Consider the following 23,912-nt stretch of genomic DNA (forward strand, 5'->3'; position numbering starts at 1 on the left):
GGAGTCTAGACGACAGGCCATAGACTTCAAGGGAACGTGTGATGAAATGGCGGTATGAGGCGTACAAATATGTAGAATGGCATTTTTTACTAATGAATAGCTTGGATGCTACCTGGATGTGTCATGCAGACAGGGTGAAGTGAGAAGAGCATGTCCTCAAGAGTAGGTCGTCCTTCATGCAAACTTCCGAGGGAGAGACGGGAATGTGAATATGTCTTCTCAGGTTTGAATGATGTATGGATCATTTGGTTCTAGTTCTGTATGAGCTAGTCCCGTCATAGGTTCTCCTGTAATTACTGTCACTGCCAAGCGAAAACATCCATCCCCAGACAAGCAAGCGCTGGCGCAGACTAACGATATGCATATTCTTAACTCCTTTAATAAGGTTAATACGCCAAAACCATACCACGGCGGCCAAAACCAGGCTCCCCAGCACCCCAGAAAACTAAAATAGGGGCGATCAATGGTCGGTGAAAGAAATACTGATTTCTCCTAGGTGCAATAACATCTACACCTCGTAAGAAACGGAAGTCGGCACCTGTGAGCATCCGTGCGACGAAGCGAGGTGTATCATGCATGTTGCTCTATACTCCTCACACTGGTGGATTAACCTTGACGCAAAAAGAAACAAAAAGACCCGCCAATCATGGGGTAGAGACACGCGGAAACACCGCTGTCCGACTCCGTGATTTCTGGTTCCATCTACCGGGCTGTTTTACCCCACACTCTTCGGCTTTAAACTGATCATCCGGGTATTCGACAGGTAAGGGGTCTTTGGGGGTTGGGGATCTACCTTGTCGTGGGCTGACGGAAGATTATGGTTAAATTTTCCCTCGAATCGGCGTCGTCGACAGACTCATCATGTAACCCTAGCCGGAGTTTCGAGTTGAGAGCTTTCATTGCCGGATTTGGAAGCTTGGATGCTTACTGGGCTTCTCATTGGTTCGTGGCTGATGCAGACGAGATGGGAAGGGTTCTTGTTGGATGCTAACCACTTCATCAATGCTCACTCTAGCCGTTTTGCTTTGCCATGAAGGATTGAGAGGATGTAAAAGTATTTAAACTGATGATCATCCGCTGAGCCAAGAAAAGTTCATCACTCATCAAGCTTCCTCATCTCAACAACCACCCTCAACCCAGCTCAACCAAGCTCAACCATCATCATGAAGTTCACTGCTGCTTTCGTCGCTGCCCTCGTTGGCACCAGCTCTGCTGCCGTCACCAAGACTCTCCCCAAGAGTGCTGGTTCTACTTCTTTCCCCACTGCCGTTCCTGTCAAGGGCAGCTACGATGGTGGCATGAAGCGATTCGAGCGAAACCGTAAGTTTTCTCGTGTCTGTTTCTAACGGCACTAACATCTTGATAGCTTCCGTCTGCAAGGGTCAGGAGGAGACTGGTGAGAAGGATGCCATGTTCATTCTTGAGGATGGTGCCACCCTGTCCAACGTCATCATCGGTGCTTCCCAGGCCGAGGGCGTTCACTGCAAGGGAACTTGGTAAGTTTTCAAGCCCTAGAAGTGACCAGATTCGCTAACCTTCTCCAGCACCCTCAACAACGTGTAAGTCTCCATGACATGTTTACTCTTCGTCTCTAACATAACACAGCTGGTGGGCCGATGTCTGTGAGGATGCTGTCACCCTCAAGCAGACCAGCGGAACCTCTTACATCAACGGTGGTGGTGCTTTCCACGCCGATGATAAGATCATTCAGTTCAACGGCCGCGGAACCGTCCACGTCAAGGACTTCTGTAAGTCTCTCAACTCCCAGTCACGGCCTTCACTAACACACTCCAGACGCCGAGGACTACGGCAAGCTCTCCCGCAGCTGCGGAAACTGCAAGGACAACGGCGGCCCCCGCAACGTCATCGTTGAGAACTCTGTCGCCGTCGACGGCGGTGTCCTCTGCGGCATCAACACCAACTACGGCGACACCTGCAAGATCATCAACTCTTGCCAGAACAAGGGCAAGAACTGTGACCGCTACGAGGGCAACTCGAGCGGCAAGGAGCCCACCAAGATTGGCTCTGGCCCTGATGGCAAGTACTGCACTGTTACTGGCTTCACCACGAACTGCTAAGCATGTGCGCTTGATGAATGGGAGATGAGATGAGATGATTATTATGTTCTTGTTACGATATTTGATGAGACTCGACTTGTTACAGTGTCTCGAGTTTAGCAACTAGCATTTCGCTGCACTGATGTGATATTGCATGTGAATATAAACAAGTGCTATCAAGAATAGGTCCACCCAATGGCCGTGCTTATTTCGTATTACAACATGTGACATCTGACTTGAATCTCATCTTCTCGTGTTAGTAGTGAGTGCCTGCAAAGGGTCGTGATCCAATCCATAATCTGCCTACAAGTCATAACAAGCCTCGATTATATAGGTTTTAACAACTACACACATAGGTTTTGGATGACTAGCTTAAAATTTTGTGGCATCCTGAATCCAGATCTCACTTCACTTCGGCACCATAACGCGCACCTTTTCTCAGTGGCACAACCTCATCTTCAAACCCAAAGCCCGCTCGTCTCACTGGCTCACCCTGGCCGTAACCGACGAGCTCCCCAAACAAGACCCGTCTCTCCTTGAGGTGACCCGGAATGTTTCCCTCACCTCCCAGACATCCCGCAGCAGCGGCCTCATTGAGCCTTTGACTCGCCGTTGTTGTCATGACGGCCTGCAGGAAGCTGCCCTCCATGGCCGAGACGCCGTTCTGTTTCAGGGCGATGATACCCAAGATCAGGAAGGGCAAAACCACAAGAAGTGCGACACCGTAGGGAACGTAGAAGTTGAGGGGGTTGGAGAAGGAGTAGAAGTTGCGTGACGTTGACATGGTGACGTTGGCAGTCGTGTTCCACCACTGGAAAGCGTGGAGAGCCGAGATTGTGACGTTGACTAATGCATCATTGAGCATCTCTGCAGATACTTCAAAGTCAGGATCTGCAGACAGTTCGTCGAATTTGTCACGGTTCTTGTTAAAGAAGGTATTGGCAGCGATCGTCCCATTGGGCTCTACAAAGAGGATCAGTCAAGCTCATGCATTGAAAGCAGCCCTACTAACCAAGTATGCCATAATAGTTGAGTCTAAACTGTTTGTTTGATGGCCTGTACTTTAGCTTGGTTCCATTCGTTAGTTTGATGCTCTCCTCGGTGTCGTCGCTGCTGTCAAAGCTCGAAACCATGGGGTATATACCCCCGATAGCCTTAGCCACAGAATCCGTTAGAGCGAGCAAGTTCATGACTCTGAAATTACCAAGTTCTTCCTTGGACCAGTCAGCTGCGAGGTAGGTTTCATTGAACAGGCCCGGGGGCACGATATATGGTGTGTATAGGCTCGAGACCAGGCGAACATCATCCCGCAGAGAATAAGAGAGCGATCGAATTCCATTTCTGAATTTCACGTCGAGTTCGTAGGTCACTGCCGCGGACTGACACTTGAGATGATGAGTTTTTGATACAAGGTTGAGAGTATCGTCGCTATCTTTGCCAATGGGTAACGTCAAATTCATGGTGAAGTCGGGAAAGGCGACAACTGATTTCTCGGGATTCTTTGCATTGTCGCTCACAAGCCGGGGCGGCGGATTGGCTCTGGTGTCGGGAACGTAGCCAGCCGAGAAGTACTTGTATATAGGATACCCTTCGAAGGACGCATAGTTCGCCTCCGAGATTATGTCGGTAAAGTTCTCGCATTGAAAGTAGGGACCCTCAAAGACCAGATGGTAAGTGCAATTCGGTCCGCACGGAGACTGAGACGGCAAGACTTCACCCGTAGATAGGGAGGCATAAGCAATCCTTCTCAAAATAGAGTGCGGAGCAACGTATCTCCATATTGAAGTGGTAACAGTATAGGAACCAAGAGCATGTGCTGCCGAATCGACACGGGAGGTGTTGCCCACAAAGTCTGACTTGAAAGTAGGGACGGCTCGATTAGTGCTGTTTACCAGATCTCTTGGTACAACAGTGAGAGCACCGGGAGGGAAGATCCTAGCGATGGCAAGGAAGAGCATGGTTGAGGCCAGCAGGCACATGAAGGGTGCCGCGGCCCAAGCCTTCCAGTCCAGGAGAAGCGAGGGACTCCATCGGAGGCAGTAAAGGGTTTCGACGTTCCTGACAGTCATGGGCTGGGTGCGATACAGGCGCCATAGACACTGCGTAAAGGCAAAGCCTAGAGCAACCACTAAACTAGCCCCAAAGGCGTTGACAAAAAAGGTTGAAACCGATGCAATGTAGGTTTGAGAAGGGAGGCCGTCTCCATGAGTGAGGCGTCCATTCAACTTGAGATATAGGACCAAATGCGCAATGGCGATGAGCAGTGCTATATTGTCAACGATTGTGAGCACGTGGATCAACGAGTGGCGTACCCAAGACATAAAAGAAGATAATTGAAGTCAAGGTCTTCCAGCCGATTCCCCATTTCGACTCAGCGACCGGACGCGGCTGCAAACCATCAAACTGGGAGTTTCGGTCGGTGACCAACTTGGACGTCGACGCGTCCGAGAGCGCAATGGAGACATATTGCGTGTCTGTCCGTTGGTTCCTGAACATGGCCGTTGATGAGGCTATTTTGCGAGGGGTAAAGGTCGCGATGAAAATAGTTGGAGAAGTCGAATCAGCAAATAAACTAGGCATCCTCCCCCGCTACAGCGATTTCACACAGCAGGTCTCAGCTGCGGCTGACGGATGACATCAGCATCCATCATCAACCCAAGCCCCGAAAATGCCGACAAGTCGCAGTATCTGAGTGACAGGTATTTCCGATTAATTCTGGGATTTATTTGTGATATATTGAGGTACATGATACCCGATACCTTTGCCAGCGCGTTGTCTTTGGCTGAGGGTGTTGTGAGTGGGCACGCAGCAATGGAAAAAAAGAGAGACTAGGTAGGATAAAGCCGCGTGGTGGGGTGGCTATTATTAGTAGTCAAGGTCGGATTGAGGCTCCTCGGTTGCCTAGCGAGGGTGAGATCTTGCGCTCATCAGCTCAGGATTCCGTGTATGAGTGCGGCATTTCACCTTGTTATTTTAGGCCGCTCGGCTATGGCACAATGGTAGGGCCCACCAGGAGACGGCCATACGGAGGAGGAGAGAGAGGCGCCTCTTCGGGACCAACCGGCGAAACATGTCAAATAGAGACAGAATGAAAAATATAAATAGAAGTGGTTTAATAAGTAGTGTGGTTTATAGCTGGAGGGAAAAGGGGTTCAGTGTTTGTGCGCACTTTGTACTGTTAAAGAGCTTAGTGAGACGAGGAACTAAGATGCCCTGCCCTCAATATCACCTCGGTTGCCTGTAATGCCATTCACGAGTTATAAATGAGGCGCTTGACGCACGCGTAGACTTTTGCCTTTTCACATCTGGTGCCGCTTATCCCTCCAGCTCCTGCATTCGAGTAACGCGTTTCGTTGACCGTGTTCCTTTTAAATAATGGCTGATGCTCTCTTTGCAGATGTGCCGCAATACCAACCAGCGATTGCTTAAATTTCGTTAGGTAAAAATTATTCTAAAATAACTTTTCTACTAAAAAGTCAGGACACAGATTTCAGCGGGTGTTACGTGATGTTGCTGTTGCATTTATTGTTCTTGCTTGGAATGCAGTACTAAACAATCTCCCCTTTCTAACACTGGGCTCAGCACCAGAACCGACAGATAAAAGTTAAGAATGAATAATGTACCTCATGATCTAAACAATTAACCATTTCTTGATACTTGGTAGCAAGAAACAACTCCAATCTTCCTCATCATTGCTATTCTACAGGGTAGGAAGCCCGCAGTGCTGCATTGCATTCCTAATCCTCACCAGCTTCCTTTCAGGAACTCTCTTGATAACTAGGTACTGATGGGTCTCCATCTCGGGAACTTTTGGTATCGTAATCAGTTAAGGTCTTGGGCGTCTTCAAAGCTGATACCTTGCTACAAACCCAAAGTCGAGGGTACCTTTGTCAGTCACGATCCTTTGCAATCAAACCCCGAACCGTTATCAGACGAAAAGGGATTGTCTGAAAACCCTCAAATGCATCGATCTGCAATCACGCGATGCAAACTAAATGTCCCCCACTGTAACTTCTGTCAAATCCCCGTTTCATCCCCTCGGATGGCCTCAAACAACGACATGTGCTCGTGATTGGCACTTTTGAACACCACTACACCTGCCAAACTTGGTGTTTCATATCTTCCGGCCTCGGCAGCTTTCTAGAATCTGGTTTGATCTAGGACCTTTTGAATGAAGCTATCGCAAAGCCTTGCACTTTTGTTCAGGGGGAAATCCAGCTCCCTTGTCGGGAAAAAGATCGCCAGAAATCTCCGTGATTGGTCGGCAACCTTGGACGACATCGTTTCAACAGCTTTAACCCTGCGAGACGCGTTTCGGCTATATGATTGGCTCATCTTTGAAGCTGCTAATTCAACCCCACTGCCTGGCGCCAAATCAACTCACCACTCACAAGACAAAACAACATGCCAAACAGCTCGGCTCGACGATTATGCACTCCTTCATATTTAACGCGTTCCTGATTTTCGTGGCAAATGGCAAACGGACTCTGCCGGGAATTCGAGTGTGAGAACTCTTGTTGGCTGCATCACTTGCATTACATGTTATGCTATACCTGTTGAAGGAGGCGCCGTTTGAGATCGGCGCTCGATTTAGGAAGGTCTCGATTGCGATGCCGGGATAAGGGATCTAAGACATGCGCGATCGGCGAGCACATGTTAGACACCATAGGTCTACGTGCCGAGAAGATCCAAGAGCTTCAAGTTGGAGCCAAGACATGGGGGTTGTTAAAGGGGAATCGAGGAGATAAATAGATGGGCTTCTTCTCTCAAGATTCTATCATCAAGCAACTCAGCTCTTCAGACTCACAGCAACATTCGCTCTCAGCACTCGCTCTAACAACACTCTTTCACTTGATCTTTTTTTACTTTGTAGCTTGACGCTCACTATCAATATGCGCACCGCAACTCTTCTCGCTCTTTTGCCCCTGGCCTTTGCCGCCCCCTCCAAGCGGGCCGAGCCTGCTCCCGTTCTCCGCCCTCGTGGCGTCCAGCTTGTTGATGGCAAGTACATTGTCAAGATGAAGAGTGGCGTTCGGGCTACTTCTGTCTCTTCGGCTGTGTCTTCCATCGAGGCTGATGCCGATTACACCTACTCCAAGAGCTTCAATGGCTTTGCTGCTACTCTGAAGGAGGATGAGATTGAGAAGCTCAAGCACGATCCTAATGTGAGTGACCTGGGAGGGGTTGATGAATGAGGCTAATAAGAATAGGTCGAGTACATTGAGCAGGACGCTGTCATCACCATCAAGGCTACTACTGAGCAGGACAATGCTCCTTGGGGTCTTGCCCGCATCTCTAGCGACAAGGCCGGTGGCAAGACTTACACTTACGACGATAGCGCTGGTGAGGGTACCTGCGCCTATGTTGTTGATACCGGCATTGACGTCGACCACCCCGTGAGTCTCGTGACCCTGAAAAACTGTATGTGGCTAACATGATAGTAGGACTTTGATGGACGCGCTAAGTTCTTGAAGAACTTTGCCGGTGGCAGCGACAACGATGGCCAGGGTCACGGCACCCATGTTGCTGGAACTATTGGTTCTACCACCTATGGAGTCGCCAAGAAGACCAGCCTCTTTGCCGTGAAGGTTCTCGATGACAATGGCGAGGGCACCAAGTAAGTACCCAAATCTAAACATCTTACACTTGCTAACAAGTCTAGCTCCGGTGTCATTGCTGGTATGGACTTTGTCGCTGGCCATGCCGCCGATGCCAACTGCCCCAAGGGCGTTGTTGTCAACATGTCTCTTGGTGGACAGTTCTCTAGCGCTGTCAACAACGCTGCCAAGAGCATTGTCGATGCCGGCCTGTTCCTTGCCGTCGCTGCTGGAAACGACGGCGCCGACGCATCTGAGTCATCTCCTGCCTCTGAGCCCAGTGCTTGCACCGTTGGAGCCACCACCAGGAACGATACCCTGGCCTACTACTCCAACACTGGCAAGATTGTAGATGTCCTTGCTCCTGGAACCGATATCCTGAGCACCTGGCCTGGTGGCAAGACCAACACCATCTCTGGTACCTCGATGGCCTCTCCCCATGTGGCTGGCCTTGGTGCTTATCTTCTGGGTCTGGGCCAGAAGGCTGAGGGTCTGTGCGACTACATTGTCTCGACTGCTCTCGATGGTGTCGTTTCCAGTGTTGGATCTGGAACTCCTAACAAGCTCATCAACAACGGTGTGGGCAAGAACTAGACTGAGCCAACTGCTCGATCATTTGTATGCACGAATTACTTTCTAGACGCTGGAATTGAATGAATATGACTATCAACTGAAAACTTGCTGATGCATGTGGTGATATGGAGATGCGGTGAAAGTATGAAATATTTTGACATCTTATTGAGCTGCAATTGCAATGGGGAACTGGTTCCAAAGCTCAATACCAATTTAACTCATCATACCTTCCAACCTATCTTAGTACCACTCAATTCCATCATGGCTTCCATCTAGCTTTCCATCTTGTTCCAACTTCAGTAGAGCGTCCTTGGACCTCTTGGTCATGAGCGCTGAGTACTCTGGCGTGCCGACCGGAGGAGCCGGCAGCGTTAAATCTTGAAGAATCCAAGGAACCTTACGCGCCCCTGAAGTCGCCTTGACCGCATCTCGCAACGGAGCTATCGTCGCTTCATCGTACGCACCGCCTAGAAGGATGGTACGTGGAACCTGAGAGTAATTCCCGCTGCCGATGGTGCTGCTCTCGGGATGCGAAGGTGGAGACTGGCCTGCCAGAAGAGGGGGAATAATGGCCTGACCTGATTCTCCAGCGAGAACAAAGTGAACGACTGTGCATGTCAACAAGGCTCTAAAGGAATTAAAAGGGAGAGCACCTTCGATCTCAGGCTTCAGAGCCGCAATAACTGCCCGGCCAATGCCTTCTGTCTTTCCACACAAAATGATGGGAATGGGCGCTGTTTCTGCCATTTTCGCTGAGATGCCGCTATGCGTGAACTTGCCGAAGCGAACGGATCACCGGCACCATGGACCTGTATTTATACCCTCAATTCGACGCGGTCATCTGGTACAATAAGCACTAGCAACGCTAAGCGCCTATTTCAGCAAAAAACCGTCTTTGGCATTAAATCCTGATTGTCTGTCAATTATCAGATGCGGGGAGTTGAAACTCCTCTAACCACCCTCTGGGAAATATCTATCACTGACATCTTCTTGATCAATGCGCATGATGATCTCGATAACCTCAGGATGTCCGTCCGTATTGTTGGAAGTACTCTTGTAGAAGGCCACGGCCTCGTCAAACGCCTCTCGCGCATTCTTCTTGTATCCCACCGCATCCTCTTCAATGCTCTCGAGCACAGTCTGCCTTTCATCAATTATACCATCTATCACATCTCCAAAAATCTGATAGCGCGCCCAAATTGCATCACCGAACCTCTGCTCGTGGATGGCGTCGATATACATGGTCGCCCAGGGCTCGACTGCTGGTACCCCATCGTAATGGAGGACGGCATCTACAGAGATATCGAGGAAGCACTGCTCCACGAGCACCATGTCTCTCTGATCCATTGCTATATATGTTATTAGTCTTGAACATGCTGAAGAAAGGAAATAGAATGAGGCAAGTTACCTGGACATGTAATTAAGAATAAGAGGTAATCAGGAACCCACATGATGAGGATGGACTCGGGAATAGAATACGAGAAGAGGAAAGAAAAAGTGAAGGCTTGGCTTTCGTCTTTTATGTTGGACGCGACGAACTAACCACAACAGGAAACTTCCGAATTTCTCTTGAATCACGAGAAAACATGTTTATCTGCCCATTGTGGCCCACAAGATGCTCTGGTCTGAGCTCTTTGTAGATGGCAACCAACGCTTTTTGATAAGTCGAGGTAGACATTTTTCTTCCCTCTTAACTGACCATGTCAATAGAGATTGGACAAGAAAAATCCTCTGGAACACTTATTATTATTATTGTATGTAATGATCCATCAGCCACAATGGCATCCTCCGTAACACAAACATTGATTTGACCAGTGCATTGCATTGGAGATGGCACATGAGCTTATCTATGTGGAAGCTTGGCGAGGCAGATGGCGCATGCGTGCCTGGTCAGAGCGGTCAATTGCAGCAACTGTAGGCTCAGGAATCTTCCTCGCAAGGCTAGTCAGGGGAGGTAGAAGGCGTGTATTAACTGACTCTAGTGATATGCTGTCTTTGCCAACTGATGCAAGGGATTCATTCTGATAAGCCATCTGAGATGACTGTGGCGGGCTGATTGTAGTCGTGGAATGTCAGAGCTGAACTTGTGTCACGAAAGAAGAATGTGATTCCACAAATCTCAATTAGAAGAGATTTGGTTCTGCCAAGCCATTGGCTGCTTAATGTCGCCGTAGTAATAAGATAAGGGGAAAAGAGGAAGATGCGACTGTGAAAAGACCGCGTTCCGACTTTGCCATCCCCAGGGCCCAAGTCCTGGGGCTCACTAGGGACAGCCCGAGGTGAGACAGTGGATATTACAGAGGCATCGGCTCCAGCAAGTGAACCAGGGTCTCTTCAGCGATCGCTCCAGAACTGATAAGGACTGTCCTGTATGGTTGCATTCTTTGGCTCCAAGCTGAGCTGAATATGGATCAAAGGCAAGGATAGGCCCAATTGACTTGCGCAATTGGTCTCAGCCCGTCATCTACTCAGCAAGCGAAGAAAGTGCCGCGCAATTCTTCAGGGCTCGTCTTCACTAGAGGCGCAAACTAGTGGCGGCCCGCAGCGGGTGGAGTGCGCCCAGACCCTTCAGCTCGCCTATTTCCAATATTTGTCGTCGACGGCGCCCCAAAAGAGGCATGAATCGACGGGAGGGAGCAATAGTTTCGGCTTGGAACAATCATATTGGGCTAGAGCTATGACGGATAAGGGGTCGAGATCTGTAGCATGTGAATATATATATCAGACCTCTCCTGTCGTGTGCCTCTCGTCTCTCTCCTCAACTTATCCCCCCTTCAATTATCACAATGGTCTACGCTCCCATCACAAGACACACCAAGGGCCTGCGCCTCCTCGCTCTTGATGGAGGTGGTGTCCGAGGCATCATGGCCCTCGAGGTCCTCAGAGAACTCATGCTCCGAGTTCAGAAGCGAAAGGGTCTTGCCGAGATTCCCCGCCCGGCAGACTACTTTGAGCTCGCTGGAGGCACTAGCACTGGCGGTATCATGGGTATCATGCTCTTCCGTCTGCGCATGTCCGTCGACGACACCATCGCCCAGTACGACAAAATCGCTAAGGACATCTTTAGCCCTCGGCTCTATGGTTACAATATTAGCTGGGCGCCATTTTCGTCGTACCTCAACAACAGCAAGGCTGTTTTCTCGGATAGCCGCTTCGATGGTGGGGCTTTGAGCAAGGCCATTGACGACGTTGTTGAGAAGTACGGCCTTGATGAGAACGACAAGAGGTTGAAGGGAAACGCCCTTCTCCAGCATGAAGGAGGTGCTCGGATGTAAGTACCCACCCCCCGATTGATGTGCACATCTAATGCCTCATAGGTTCTGCTGCACAACTGCTCAAAACAGAGCTGAGTCAGTGCTGCTTCGATCATACAAGGACAAGACTATCTACACCAAGTCAAAGCTCAACACTGCCATGCAGAACCACGGAGACCAGATGACCATCAGCTTGGCCGCCCGAGCTACATCAGCTGCTCCTACCTTCTTCCCTGAAGTCAAGTTCCCCGAAACCAACCCCGAGTTGGTCTTCTGGGACGGCGGTCTTCTTAACAACAACCCCATCGATCAGCTGTGGTACACGAGATTTGAGCTCGTTGACCCCAAGGACGCTGCCCCTGCCATCTCATGTGTTATCAGCCTGGGTACGGGCTATGTGAGCCCTGCAAAGGCGAAGAAGTCCTGGTTCAAGCTTGTTGGAGTTGCTTCCAAGGTGATGGACTTTGCGACAAACACAAACGCCAAGGGCAAGGACTTTTCGCGACACATGACACATCTCAACCAACGCGATGAGCACAGGGAAACGAAGTATATCCGGTTCAACCCTTATCTTAGGGAGGAGATCGGCCTGGATGAATATCTCCGAATGGAGGATCTTAAGAAGATTGCAAAGGATGATATGAAGAAGGACACCAACCAGGAGTTTATTGAGAAGGCCGTGGATGCCATTTGCGCTTAGACATGAACTAGAACATTTACTAATTTAATAAACAAGATCATCTCATCGTGTTCTTCTCTCCATGTTTTGAATGTGGAGCCTCGAGAGGGCAGAAAAGCGGGGTAGGAGTTTGAGGCCATCCCCGTTCCAAATCAGGAATAGTGGCCGCTTCGGCTGAGAGTTTGAGGATGACGACTCTCCGGAGTATGATATGATGCTTCGGGGACTTAAGTTCGGGCTAGGGGCTACAAGGTAAACCGAGAAGACTACTGGGGCCTAAATCAGAGCATGGCTTCCTTCATATTCCAGGCAACAGACTAAACGCCCGGTGAGACTGCGTGCGGTAGGGCTGATATGCCCAGTTGGGTCGAGCCACGCTCACATGCATGTCAGCCTTATGCAACGCTGAATTGTCTGAACGGCCTGGGCTGAAGGTAGTGAGGCAGGTGGCTGCATAAGCGACCTTGCAGTCAGGAAGTTCTCGCTCCACAAGCATTGAGAAAACAGGGCACAGCCTCTTATCGGGTTTCAGTTTTCAAGCAGGCGCCTAAATAAATGACACGTCAAGTCAATCACTTCGCCCAATCACAGTGATGCTGCAAGCGAGGCAGCGAGTGTCCATCCATACAATGACGCTTTTCCTCTTTCTTTTTTGTCACGCTATCCCTACCTCAACCCCATCTACCAGATCAACTACCGTTGTCTTTCATTCTCAGCGCTCTTTTCTTAATTTTTTTTCTGCCTGAATTTCTTTGCCTTACCACTTTGTGCTATGGGCAAAGGTTAGGATGCCGTTGCCGCCACAACCCCCCCGCACGTTTTCTTACACGCCGTTCGGCCCTGACAAAACATCGACACACATTCGAGTAATTCGGATCAGACCAGGATGCGGAGAGAAAATTCGATGTGTAATGAAGCACATGAGGAGACCCGTGAAAAGGTCTGAATCCTCTTATAGCTGCCTGTCCTACACATGGGACCCGGAACTGCCTGGACGACCCATCTACATCGAAGGGGAACATATCAACGAAGGGGTGAAAGAGGTTGGGAAAAATCTTGGGGACTTTCTCGGTGCTGCTCGCGACGCAAACCTCACCGGCTGGCTTTGGGTTGATGCTTTGTGTATCAACCAAGGGGAGGTGACTGAGAAAGAGCAACAAGTCAGGCAAATGGGCCAGACTTACGAGCAGGCCAAGAAAGTGTTTATTTGGCTTGGTGACTTGATCGATAACCCGACTATCCACGCTTTGAAAAAAATGGCGGGAATTGTAGAGGAAGCCTCCCGGTAAGCACTCAGATTGGCGTATATAAACAACCTTCTAATCCCGCCTTTTAGCGGCAGAGGTCCAGGTCCCCTTGGTAACTTAGATTTAAGCACTCCCGAAGAGGTTTGGCTAGAACCGCTGTCGAACATCCTCAAGGCTCGGTACTGGACACGGCTATGGATCGGTCAAGAGTTTATCCTAGCCGGTGACCCGACACTATTTTTTCGAAACTTTCAAACTAGTGCCCATAAACTGGCGTTGTTTATTGCGTCTGTCGAGGGCACTGAAAGGCTGGAAGGTCTCCCAGGATGGCGATACTTTTGGTGGTGGTACATGCGTTTCGAGGATATGCACCCTGAAAGGCCCCCCAGGGATGAGTCTTTATCGCTCGCGTCACTGATACGAGCGTTCGCCGGGTCAGATTGTAAAGACAAGAAAGACCGTGTTTACGGCCTCCTGTCATTGGCAGATGATGGAGACCCTGCACTGGTCAACTACACTGCCAGCGCGGACGTTGTATTTCGCAACACGATGACCCTGATGAAACGTAGCAAGAGACCACTGGACGAGCTTCTCCTCATCGGGGAAGCATTGATTGAGTCTTTGGAGCTTTGGCCATCAGAAGACCCCTCCTCTTCTACCCTCAACATCAACTTTGACGACACCGAAGATGTTACAATACCGACTTGGGGTTACGCGACTCTGGAGACGTGGGAGGAGGAACTGAACACTGTACATGAAACGATCCAGGCAACTTGCATGTACGTGGGGATCCGTGATGGACCAGATCTCCACGTCTTCGAATACGCCGTGCAGAGAGTGGCCGAGAGTCGTGATGGATCAGACCTCCAATACTTTGTGGCGAACAAGGCCAATAGACCCATTGTCAAGTATTGTCGGGCTCATGAATACCTGCGTGGGCGATCACCGGCTTGCGTCGGCCCCATCTCGCAGGACGGTTTGCCGTTTTTCTGGCTGGAGAGTGTTCCCAGCGAAGCCGTACACTACTTCCGTAATCCAGATGCCGGCTGCCATGGTCTAAGGTCCTGGACGGCTCGAGATTTCCAGTTTTCTGGTGAGACAGCAGATGAACCAGCACAACATCTGGACCGCCTCATCCTGCCAGCGCGGCGGATAGTCAATTCACGCAGGTCCTCTGAAAAGATAGCCTGGTGGGGATACACCGTAACTCGGAACTCGCTTCCGTTTGGAGCCGTTGCTGACATGCACGACCTAATTTCTGAGAGGGAACACCAGCTCAATGCCCAATCTCCTCCCCTAGCTCAAGGGCACCGGTCAACAACCATGTGGTTTGAGTCTGACATGGAAGCCTATGGATCGCAAAGAGTCCAGAATAGTGACGGCAAAGAGTTTGACGAGGATACTTATGTCAATGAGGAAGAGTTGGATGGCGAGGGTGTGGGTGAAGATTGATGCAGCTCTTATCTAGCTTGATGGGTTTGCTTTATTACTGCTATTTGTTGGTTGAAGATTCCTTTTACAGCAGATGTGAAAAGGAAGTGGCACTTTCTTAAGTCTTCCTATGAGTGATGTGGCTGTCAGCGCCCTTGCCAACCAACACCCAGACCAGCCGCGGTCAGTGATAGATATCTGCGATTTTGATCTCGCGGACCGGATTAGAACCAGATTCATGAAGCCTTCAAACCACCATGTAGTACCCAGTCTTGACAGCCTCGTGTATTAGAACTAACCTTTCATGATAATGCAGCTAGGTATAGCTCTTCTTCTGCAGGCGGCAGAAGGTTAAAAAAAAAAAGGCCACTATGTTGGTATTAGGATATAATGCTATGATATAGAAACTGTATTATCAGTCTTCTCCTAGAGTGCGTTCATCTTTGCCCTTTTGGCCATTTTGATCGAAAGAGAGTCACAGAGGCATCTCGTCAAAATGAACCTTGACCGGACCATTAGAAGAGAGTTTAAGGGTGGACCAGAACGGGCACCTCGGTTTTCTTCTTAAGTAAAAACATATTGTGGAGCTAGAGATTTCTATCCTAAAGCAGTTGTGCCGCGTAGAGGATGCCGAGCAACGTGAAAGAAACCATGAGCAAGGTTGAGGCATCTTGGAGGCTGCCTTTGTCCAAAACGAACAACCACAAGAAGAAAAATACGAAACCAGGCAGGGAGGAAAGAAAGATGTAGATGAGCATTCTCTTCCCTGATTTCTTCTCTCGAGCGATAATCCCCCAAAACTGTGACCGACCGTTGACGGTGATTTCGTTGAGGCCCTTTTTCTGAGGGATCCGATCAACGGCGTCATGGCCATTGTAAAAGCTTCCATGAACTGCTCTGAGCTGCTCGGGTGTGATTCTTTTGTAGAAACGGTCGTAAAACTCATGTTTGGAAATCGGCGGTTCGTTGTCCATGGGTCGAGGCATGTAGAAATATCCAGCTTCCGACGCTGGAGGAATGCCGCGCCCCCTTTCACAGTATCGCTCCCTCGTCCATGCCTCAAACTAATGGATAATATTAGAAAGTCTAGTCAAGGTACAGGGCAATCCGAACTTGCCTTGTAAAAATCGCAGTGTGAGAATATCCACAACCCAAACCATGTCCTAAACCACCCTTTCAACAGGCGGTATTCAAGGCGCATTCTGTCAAAGAGCTGCTCGTTGGATAGGGACTGAGACTCGATTGTGCGAAGATAAAGCCTATCTGTGTCGACTATGAAGAGAACATATCTGCACTTCACTGTCATGGGTATGGCGGTAGGAAGGCTGGTAGCTGCGGCTTGAGGTTGCTTTGCTTGCCCCTGAATTTTCCGAGACAGGGGTTGCCAGTTGTGGGTATCTCGTGCCCAAGGATTGCTCTGATGGCTTGAAGATGAGGTAGGTGTCGAGGGAAAGCCCCAAATCGTCGGCGTGTTAGGAACCGAGATCGGCGAGACTGGCAATGTTTGCTTTCTAATTTCCACCAGACGCTGCGCGAATGACCGCGGAACAACCGCTATACGTGTGTTGCTACATATCTTGTCATTCGAACTCATTAGCGACTCTTTCACAGTCGTTTTCAATAGTGTACGTACGCATTCCCAGGTCAACTGAACCGGTTCAAGAGGGAATTCCCTTGGCATACTCCCACGCCACCAATCTTTGATTCTGCCAATGAGGGAAAGGAAGTGTTGCTCAATGTTAGCGGCACTGATATTCCGCTCATCCGAAATGAGGAAGAGTCCAACAAAAACCAAGGGAACAAGAAACATCTTTAAATACGTTTCAAATGTGGAAAACGGCCGAAAGTCGAAAAAGGAGGCGAACATATACGCCACTGAAGCAGCAAAGAAAGAAAGCCGCCAATGCATTTGCAGACCAGCCCTAAAAGCTAATGCAATAAAAAATAAAAGCTTGTGTATCATCAACAGACTATATCGAAAGTCGACCATGGGACTTCGAAGTCTGATTTGACTTAGATGAGCGTTTCAGATCCCTAGATGAGGGGATGGGGGCTGTACTGACGCAAATAGGAAATGGAGAAGAATGGGCCCAAAGCATAGTAGAAGATCGATAGCAATCCATAAATAGAATAAGTTAATCATAGAAATCTCTATGTAGCTTAGAATCCTGATGGTACTCGGACGGGAGTATAGGATCTCAGATGCCACATCTTGAATCCGTCGGAGGTCATCCGAGTCACCCATGGTTTCTGAATGCTCCTTGACAAGTTTCCTCAGCTGTGAAGCGAATGAGAGATGGAGTTTTTCGGGACCAGGGGACTCTAGCTGCTTGGTTGGATTTGCCTCCGGATCGACGACCACTTCGTGAACGTTGGTTGTGGTGACGCTCTCTTGTTCGTTGGGACGATGGATGGAACCATCTTGAGCATTTCTGTCATCCATGCCTTGGGCTTGCTTCGACTCCAAGCACACAAGGGGACTAGGGCCCTAGACCACCCACAAGTGACTTGGATCCGTCGAGTTTTAGCGTCGACTACTCGGGGAGCTAAATAGTGGGCCTCTTGGGCTTCAGCGTCGGTGAATTCGAGGAATAGATATGCCTTTCCTAGGGTTAGTAGCTAGCAATAAGAAATTTGGTAAACCCTATAGTCTGGTGGATTCCAGTCTGTGTGCTCACCTGTTGCTGAGTCCTTAGGAAAATACACCTTGAAGGTGTCAGGGCCCTGGATATTGGCGGGGTATTGCAAGGGCTGGGATCCCAAGTGTGCTGAGTAGGTCTTGAAGGGAGTAAGGACGATCAGAAAATTTCTTAAATTTGGAGAATGAGAGCCTTTTTTTTTTAATAATTCTCCGTGGCGAATCTGCCTATGGGGGCTGAGCTGTGAGACACGGTTGCACAGCAGTCTTAGGACAGGCGCAACGTGTTGGAGTGGGCCTCATTAGGCGCCTCGGGGCTGTGATAATGCAGCCGGACACGTATCACACACCTTTGGGATTTACGATATTTACGCACTCTTGATTTCGATAAATAAACACACATACAAGGGCGCTTGTGATCATGTTACGATAGGTACGTAGTGGGGCAACCCAAAGCCCCAGAAAACCTGCATTATTGGTATGATGCGACCAGCGCACTTGTATTATACTACAAACTATCCGCCTAGAACGTCGGGGCTGTCATTGATCGTTTTTGCTCAGCCAAAGCACCCAACTTGAACGCCAACAACCTGCTAGCCGATTGTTCCCTCCCATGCCCATGGTCCAACGACCGCCCCCTCGAGGTATTCCTAGTGCCCGAGACAGATCTGTTCCTCCTCGAATCCCTCACCTCAGAGGCCGACGGAAAGTTGTGCATGGACGTCGTGGACTGAGTGCGTTGCCTTCTGTTTAGTCCCACCAGCTTCATTTGCAAGGCCATGTTTGCATCACTTGGTGGCGTTGGTGGTCCTTGCATGATGGGGTATGGCGTTAGAGAGCCTGCGCTGGAAGCGGCACTGAACGAGCTCTTTCTAGAAGAGCCAGTTGTCCGGGAGGCCAGAGACATGAGACTGTCGTACCCAGGCATCTTACCCACGGGCACCCCGTGACTGGGAGTCAGAGCGTTGGGGTTCATTGACGAAAGAGCCCTCTGAAGGTGTTCCAGCTGGAATGGACTTGGCATGGTGCTTAGACGCCGGATTTCCGTTTTGTTCTTCTTCATGAAGCTTTCCATACTCTCAATCGCTCCGACGTTCAGGCGGGATGCAGCCGAGGCGACGGTAGTGTCTTTGGTAACCGTTCTTCCCCTCTCGTGATGAATTGCATTGACTGAAGTCGGCTGTACTATCTTCGAAGGCTCCTCTGCAGAAGACGAAGTGATGCGCTCGTTGACTTGCGACAGAATGCTCTCAAAGTGAGTCTTCTGCCTTGACTTTCCCGACATGTAGTACGCGTTTGACTGTCCGTCCATCAGGGCCTCAGTATCGACAGCCTGAGTAAGAACGAAAAAGGTGCCATCGCGGATGCATCGCCTGACAAAAGCCCATCGTGTGCGCGCAGGGTTATGCTCAAGCTCAGGCTGGTAAACTGAGAGACGGGCCAACTGGGCGTAGTACATGGATAAGCGATGCGCCATCCTCTCAAGAGTCTGCAGGAGGAAGGCAGACAGAGCAGCGATAGGAGTGGAGTCAGCATCAAACTTGTCAGGAGAGTCGAGGACCGATGCGATACTCTCAAAAGCATCCATACCATTGCAGGCCTCTTGTCGGAGATTTTCCAGAAGCTCAATGTCGAGTTGCACGCTCTTTGTAGCGTAAGAAAAGACACCCCGCTCTTGGAAGCGCAACTCGGAGCTTGGATCGCAGATGAAGTCTCCGAGGGCGCTGATCTCTTTCGTGCTGTGAGCTGCGTCTTGGCTTGTTTTTGCTCGAGCAATGGTCCCGAGAATATCGGGCAATTTCCATGCGGCACCTGGTCCTCCAGCGCTGGCAAAGCTGAAGGAGAGACGAAGGACGAGCTCCTCCAGCTTGGGGCCGAAGAGAGCTGCGAAGCCACCTTGCAGGAGACGACTTTGGTAGCCGTAAAATGTTCGAAGAGCAATGATATTGGGAAGACCCTCGCGAAGCCAGATGTTGGTGATACCATTGGGGTCGTGAGCTGATGGTGAATCGATTGAAGCTCCCATAATCTCATGCATCTCGAATTGATGGGCCACAAGAGTCTCGACGGTGACCCGTAGGTAGGCTGACCAAAGATCATGGAGGGTCGACAGCTCCGTGTCTCCGTGATAATCGGGCTTGGGAGACAAGTGGCCAATGAAGTACCTTGTCAGGAGACTCGATACCTCGGGGTTGTTGGTGTGCGCAAGGTTGTCAAACGACTTGGTGCAGTCAACACCTGCGTTGGACTTGATGATGAGAGTTCCTCCAGGGTGCATGGGGCAGAAGTCGGTGACATCGTAGACGCTCCCATGGACGGCAATCCACATCCGCGATCCTGGCCGATGACCAGTGTGAAGAGCCAAGTTGGAGAGAGAGATGGTGGGAAGGTTGCAGGGAAGAGCCTTGGGAGACATGAAGACATCGAGCATGAACCGACGCTCCGCAAAGGCCTTGTTGATGATGAGGTCGACAGTCTCCATGGTTGCAGTGCGGTACGTGTACATGGCCTTGCGGATGCCGCTCATGACAGAGTCAAACACCGACACTGAACCACAGACGTAGAGGTAGCCTCCGAGACCGCCCTGCTTCTTAGACATGACCATGTCGCAGACCGTGGCTCCCTGCTCAATGATCAAGGAATCGATATAACGAGGCGGCGTCTCCTTTTCCACGAGATCTCGGAGGATATCGTCATACGCCAGACCACGGGGGTCTCGTGAGAAGGCGAGATGAACCTCCATGAATCCCATGTTGACCAACTTCCGAAGTTCACTCTCATAGCAGAACCTCTCACGGGACTGAACTCCGAGGTACAACAGATTGCGTCCTCCAGACAAGCCCGATGTTTGAAGTCTGTGCTGCCAGAAGCTCCGGAAGGGTGCAATACCGCTGCCTCCAGCGAAGAATGCACAAGGAGCCATGTGGTCGATGGGTAGCTGGAAGGCAACCGGCCTTGAGACACCGAGCAAGACATCGTCTGACAAGATTGAGGTCTCGGCTGATGACGGGTGAGGATTGAAGAAGCCGCTCGACACACCAGCCCGAGCAATGTGCTGTCCTTGGGAAAACATGGAGCAGAGCTTGTACTCGGCACGAGAAATGGTCAAGTCGACTGTGTTTGGGAGCAACTCGTTGGTGTGGCTGGAGATGGAGTAGGTACGCGGAACTTCGAGCTGAACAAGCTCAGGGAGCCAGTCAAGATTGTCGAGACTAAAGGCCTTATCCCAGATTTGGGGCGGCGTGTCTGTGATGGCTTTCTGGAGGAGGTCGCCCAGAGAACCTCCAACAGGCCACTCTTCAGTCGCTAGAACTTGCAGTACCGTGTTGGACGAAGCATGGAGAAGCTCATGCACCTTGACAGCAAGCTCTTTGGTGATGGGGGCGAGGTGACCACGTCGCAGAATGTCGATGACGGTCAGTTGCCTGTGGGAACTTCTTTTCACGGAAGATAGGTGTTGTTCGAACCGTGACCACATGCCGGTGGTGTCGACTGGCTCCTCAAGATGCTGATCAAGTCCAAGTGCTGCCACCATCTTTGCGCATTCTTCCCAGCTGTTCAGGGGCATCACCGCGACACGATCACCTGGAGCAAAGGTGATACCTGTGTCTCTGATATCAAGAGTGACCAGGGCAGTCGAACGGCTCGGATCCTTGTCGATGGCAGAGCAACCAGCCACCTTGGCCACATACCGGCACTCTTGAAAAGTCCCACGCATAGAATGCGGTTCAATGTCAAGTTTCCCCCTGAAAGGTTCAAGTCGCTCCTTCATAGCCTCCGAAAACTGCCGGTGCGTCTCCTCCCAAGGTCTAGTCGCATCAGCAGCCCCAGAAAGACCATTTGTCGCCGTGCGTCCTGTTTTGCCAGCGATTTCAAGGATTCCGAAAACCTTGTATCTGTGGACGCCCATGAAGCCGCGTTCACCCGCGTAGGCTTCGACTATGCCTTCCAGAACGCCCATGAGGCGGGGGTCACCGGATCTTTGGACGAATTCGGGGATGGAGTAGTGGTATTGGATGGCGGCTATGAAGGCGCGGTGGTTGGATGGGAGCCATGCTCTGAGATGGACGGCCTCGATGCCGAGGAAAGATGTGTGTCTATGCATGTCAGTATTAGATCCAAGGTTAGGGGAGGCTAGCCTACGTCTTTCGGCCCAAGAACGCATCCATCATTAGGTAGGGGGGAAATTGCAGACCAGAAGCTGCTGGGCATCGCCTGGACAAGGGCGCAGAAAAGAGTCCCCATCTGACCCATCGATCAGCAGAGACGTAGTTGTCTCCTGCGTTGGGATTTGGCGAGATGCTGTGAAAGGCGTTGGGCATCCGCTCAAGAATCTCCTTGAGACGGATCATCTCGTGGAGTAGGCCCTCGACGTTGCCGGTCATGACATGCTCTTGACACGCGGCAATTGCGTCTGGGCCGTGCTGAAAGGAAGCTATTCGAAACTCGTCAGTAGTGATATTGCGTCAAAGTCAGTGCACTCACCAGATGTATCGGCGCATCCTTTGAGAAACGCCACCTCGGCCCTCTCTCCAAACATTGGCCATCTGAGGTCCGTATTTTCGAATCTCGCAAGATACGGATAGTTGGACTTGGGGTCTCGAATCTTGAGGTTGTACGAAGCCTGGTCGGGAAACGAGAGATGGGGCAAGATCCTGCCCATCCTTCGAGAAATCTGGAAGTATGGGAGAGCAATGCAGAGAGGAATACCCACAAGTTCCTCGCAGAGGTCGTCACCCATGGGACATTGGGGCCTGGTTGATGTGCTGGTTTGGATTGCAACTCCGTCTTTTCCGTCGTGCTTGTCCTCGAATCGGTAGATGGAGCAGAGCATGCCGAGAGCCACCACAGCGGCCCAAAGAGCTTGGTCGGGAATGAACTCTTCGGTGCCTTCGACCAGGGGCAACGCAGCAACCGCCTCCCTCACTCTTCCTCGCGCACAACATCCCGGCATACGCTCACACAGATCGGACCATATCCTTCCTGGCGACCTCGCAAGAGCGCTAACGGGTTCTTCATAGTCGGGAGGACAGAAGCCGTGCTCGACGCTAAGGTATCCATCGCGCCATCCAGTCTGGGGACCAATCTCCTCTGCCCGGCGCATTACTTGTCGTGCTGGAGCTCCGAGGGCGACAGCAAGAAGATGATGATCATCAGCGTTCATGTTGTCGAGCTCTTGCTGGGTCTTGACTCCGTCGACTTCTTTTCGGGATGGGTAGCTGGTGTAGAGGAGCTCGTTGATTGACTTTTGTTCTCTGATTGATGTGTTGGCTTGTGTCTATTAGTTACATAGTGCAACTTACCTCGTGCGAAGCCAATCTTCAGCATCAACACCGCGTGGAATCTAGACGATTAGCGATTGCTTTGTAAGTGTTTCGGGGAAACATACATCAAATGCGGCATGAATGTCCCCAGGCTGGGCCATGCCTGAGAATGCGCATCCGCGGCGCATTTGACCTGCGCGTGAAGTTCCGCTAACAGGACATTGTCCACCAGCTGAGCCGGAGACGGGGCAAGATGCGAGCGACATGATTGACAGTAGTAGAATAATAATTAAGAGAAATTAATGGCCACCTGGGCAGAGAAAAGAACGCCACCAGGGCTGATGAACAGAGACACACAGAGTCGAAGTTGAATCGGAGAAAAAAAGAAGGAACGAAAGGAACTTTTGTCTTTATCCGGGAATATAAACAATCGCCACGAGGTCGCGTCATCCCCAGGAACGCGACAAGGGGTGCTCCTCTAACCTTTGGCGGTTTGACCATTTCCTCCACAGCGTTACATCGCGACCAAATTTAAGCTTGTCTGGTAAGCTTGAGACGACAGTCGAGACGTGCCAAGAGCGGCACCACTAACATCCGCTCTCGAAACAGGCGGCTATTGCTGTGAAGCGGAAGATGCCGTTCGGTATGCGGGGGTTAGAGAAGACGCCCACAAGGCGAGTCACGGAGGATGTGCCTGATCCAGCGCGCGTGCTGCTTCATCTGATAAAACGGTGATGCGTGATTGTTTGAATTGTGGCAGGGCTGCATTACAGGGGGTAATTGGTGGTTGGTAAGGAGAGCCGAGGTCTTTTTTTTAACACAGGCAACAAAGTGGTTTTGAGATTCTCGCCATTTAATTAAGTATTCACTAATTTGGCCCAAACGAACTGGTCTATTCATCTTGAGATGGTGCTCAAAACGACTTAAGATTGGGGAGTGTTTACGGCCGAGGGTCCGTGAGGTGGGGGCCGAAAAAAATGATTTCAAGGCGGTGGGGGCCAAAAAAGAAGCAAAAAAGAGTGCTTTCACTGCAAATTTAACCCCCAGGTGATGATCGGAGGATCGATGTGCTACCATCACGTGATAGGGGAAAGTCGCTGCGAATTTAATCCGAGAGTGCTTCGTGGTCATGAGTGAGCATCGAGAGGGGTTAAATTTGCAGTGAAGGCGGG

The 23,912-nt window shown here is 50.5% G+C and overlaps 8 protein-coding genes across 8 annotated transcripts; 4 read left to right on the forward strand and 4 right to left on the reverse strand.

The window, feature by feature from the left end:
• Positions 1-1,163: 1,163 nt before the first annotated feature.
• LRP88_00217 (pectate lyase) lies at positions 1,164-2,078 on the forward strand (the record flags this gene model as incomplete). The annotated part of the gene is made up of 4 exons (XM_083236934.1): positions 1,164-1,293; positions 1,367-1,496; positions 1,606-1,735; positions 1,803-2,078. 4 exons carry the CDS (start codon positions 1,164-1,166, stop codon positions 2,076-2,078), a joined length of 666 nt encoding a protein of 221 aa, XP_083107303.1.
• A 382-nt stretch (positions 2,079-2,460) lies between these two features.
• Positions 2,461-4,553, reverse strand: LRP88_00218 (uncharacterized protein; the record flags this gene model as incomplete). Its single annotated transcript, XM_083236935.1, has 3 exons — positions 2,461-3,020; positions 3,070-4,323; positions 4,454-4,553. The coding sequence occupies 3 exons, from the start codon at positions 4,551-4,553 to the stop codon at positions 2,461-2,463; spliced, it is 1,914 nt and encodes a 637-aa protein (XP_083107304.1).
• A 2,396-nt stretch (positions 4,554-6,949) lies between these two features.
• LRP88_00219 (peptidase S8/S53 domain-containing protein) lies at positions 6,950-8,248 on the forward strand (the record flags this gene model as incomplete). Its single annotated transcript, XM_083236936.1, has 4 exons — positions 6,950-7,222; positions 7,274-7,453; positions 7,502-7,639; positions 7,715-8,248. The coding sequence occupies 4 exons, from the start codon at positions 6,950-6,952 to the stop codon at positions 8,246-8,248; spliced, it is 1,125 nt and encodes a 374-aa protein (XP_083107305.1).
• A 219-nt stretch (positions 8,249-8,467) lies between these two features.
• On the reverse strand, positions 8,468-8,974 carry LRP88_00220 (uncharacterized protein; the record flags this gene model as incomplete). Its single annotated transcript, XM_083236937.1, has 1 exon — positions 8,468-8,974. One exon carries the CDS (start codon positions 8,972-8,974, stop codon positions 8,468-8,470), a length of 507 nt encoding a protein of 168 aa, XP_083107306.1.
• A 204-nt stretch (positions 8,975-9,178) lies between these two features.
• On the reverse strand, positions 9,179-9,678 carry LRP88_00221 (uncharacterized protein; the record flags this gene model as incomplete). The annotated part of the gene is made up of 2 exons (XM_083236938.1): positions 9,179-9,576; positions 9,636-9,678. The coding sequence occupies 2 exons, from the start codon at positions 9,676-9,678 to the stop codon at positions 9,179-9,181; spliced, it is 441 nt and encodes a 146-aa protein (XP_083107307.1).
• Positions 9,679-11,013: 1,335 nt separating this feature from the next.
• LRP88_00222 (uncharacterized protein) lies at positions 11,014-12,181 on the forward strand (the record flags this gene model as incomplete). Its single annotated transcript, XM_083236939.1, has 2 exons — positions 11,014-11,498; positions 11,572-12,181. 2 exons carry the CDS (start codon positions 11,014-11,016, stop codon positions 12,179-12,181), a joined length of 1,095 nt encoding a protein of 364 aa, XP_083107308.1.
• A 1,775-nt stretch (positions 12,182-13,956) lies between these two features.
• LRP88_00223 (uncharacterized protein) lies at positions 13,957-14,859 on the forward strand (the record flags this gene model as incomplete). The annotated part of the gene is made up of 1 exon (XM_083236940.1): positions 13,957-14,859. One exon carries the CDS (start codon positions 13,957-13,959, stop codon positions 14,857-14,859), a length of 903 nt encoding a protein of 300 aa, XP_083107309.1.
• Positions 14,860-18,307: 3,448 nt separating this feature from the next.
• On the reverse strand, positions 18,308-22,640 carry LRP88_00224 (uncharacterized protein; the record flags this gene model as incomplete). The annotated part of the gene is made up of 4 exons (XM_083236941.1): positions 18,308-18,348; positions 18,410-21,573; positions 21,698-21,911; positions 21,962-22,640. 4 exons carry the CDS (start codon positions 22,638-22,640, stop codon positions 18,308-18,310), a joined length of 4,098 nt encoding a protein of 1,365 aa, XP_083107310.1.
• Between the last annotated feature and the right edge of the window lie 1,272 nt (positions 22,641-23,912).

Source organism: Fusarium phalaenopsidis (genome assembly GCF_050370095.1).
Source record: "Fusarium phalaenopsidis strain FUZ10S chromosome Unknown contig_32274, whole genome shotgun sequence".
Lineage (NCBI taxonomy): Eukaryota > Fungi > Ascomycota > Sordariomycetes > Hypocreales > Nectriaceae > Fusarium > Fusarium phalaenopsidis.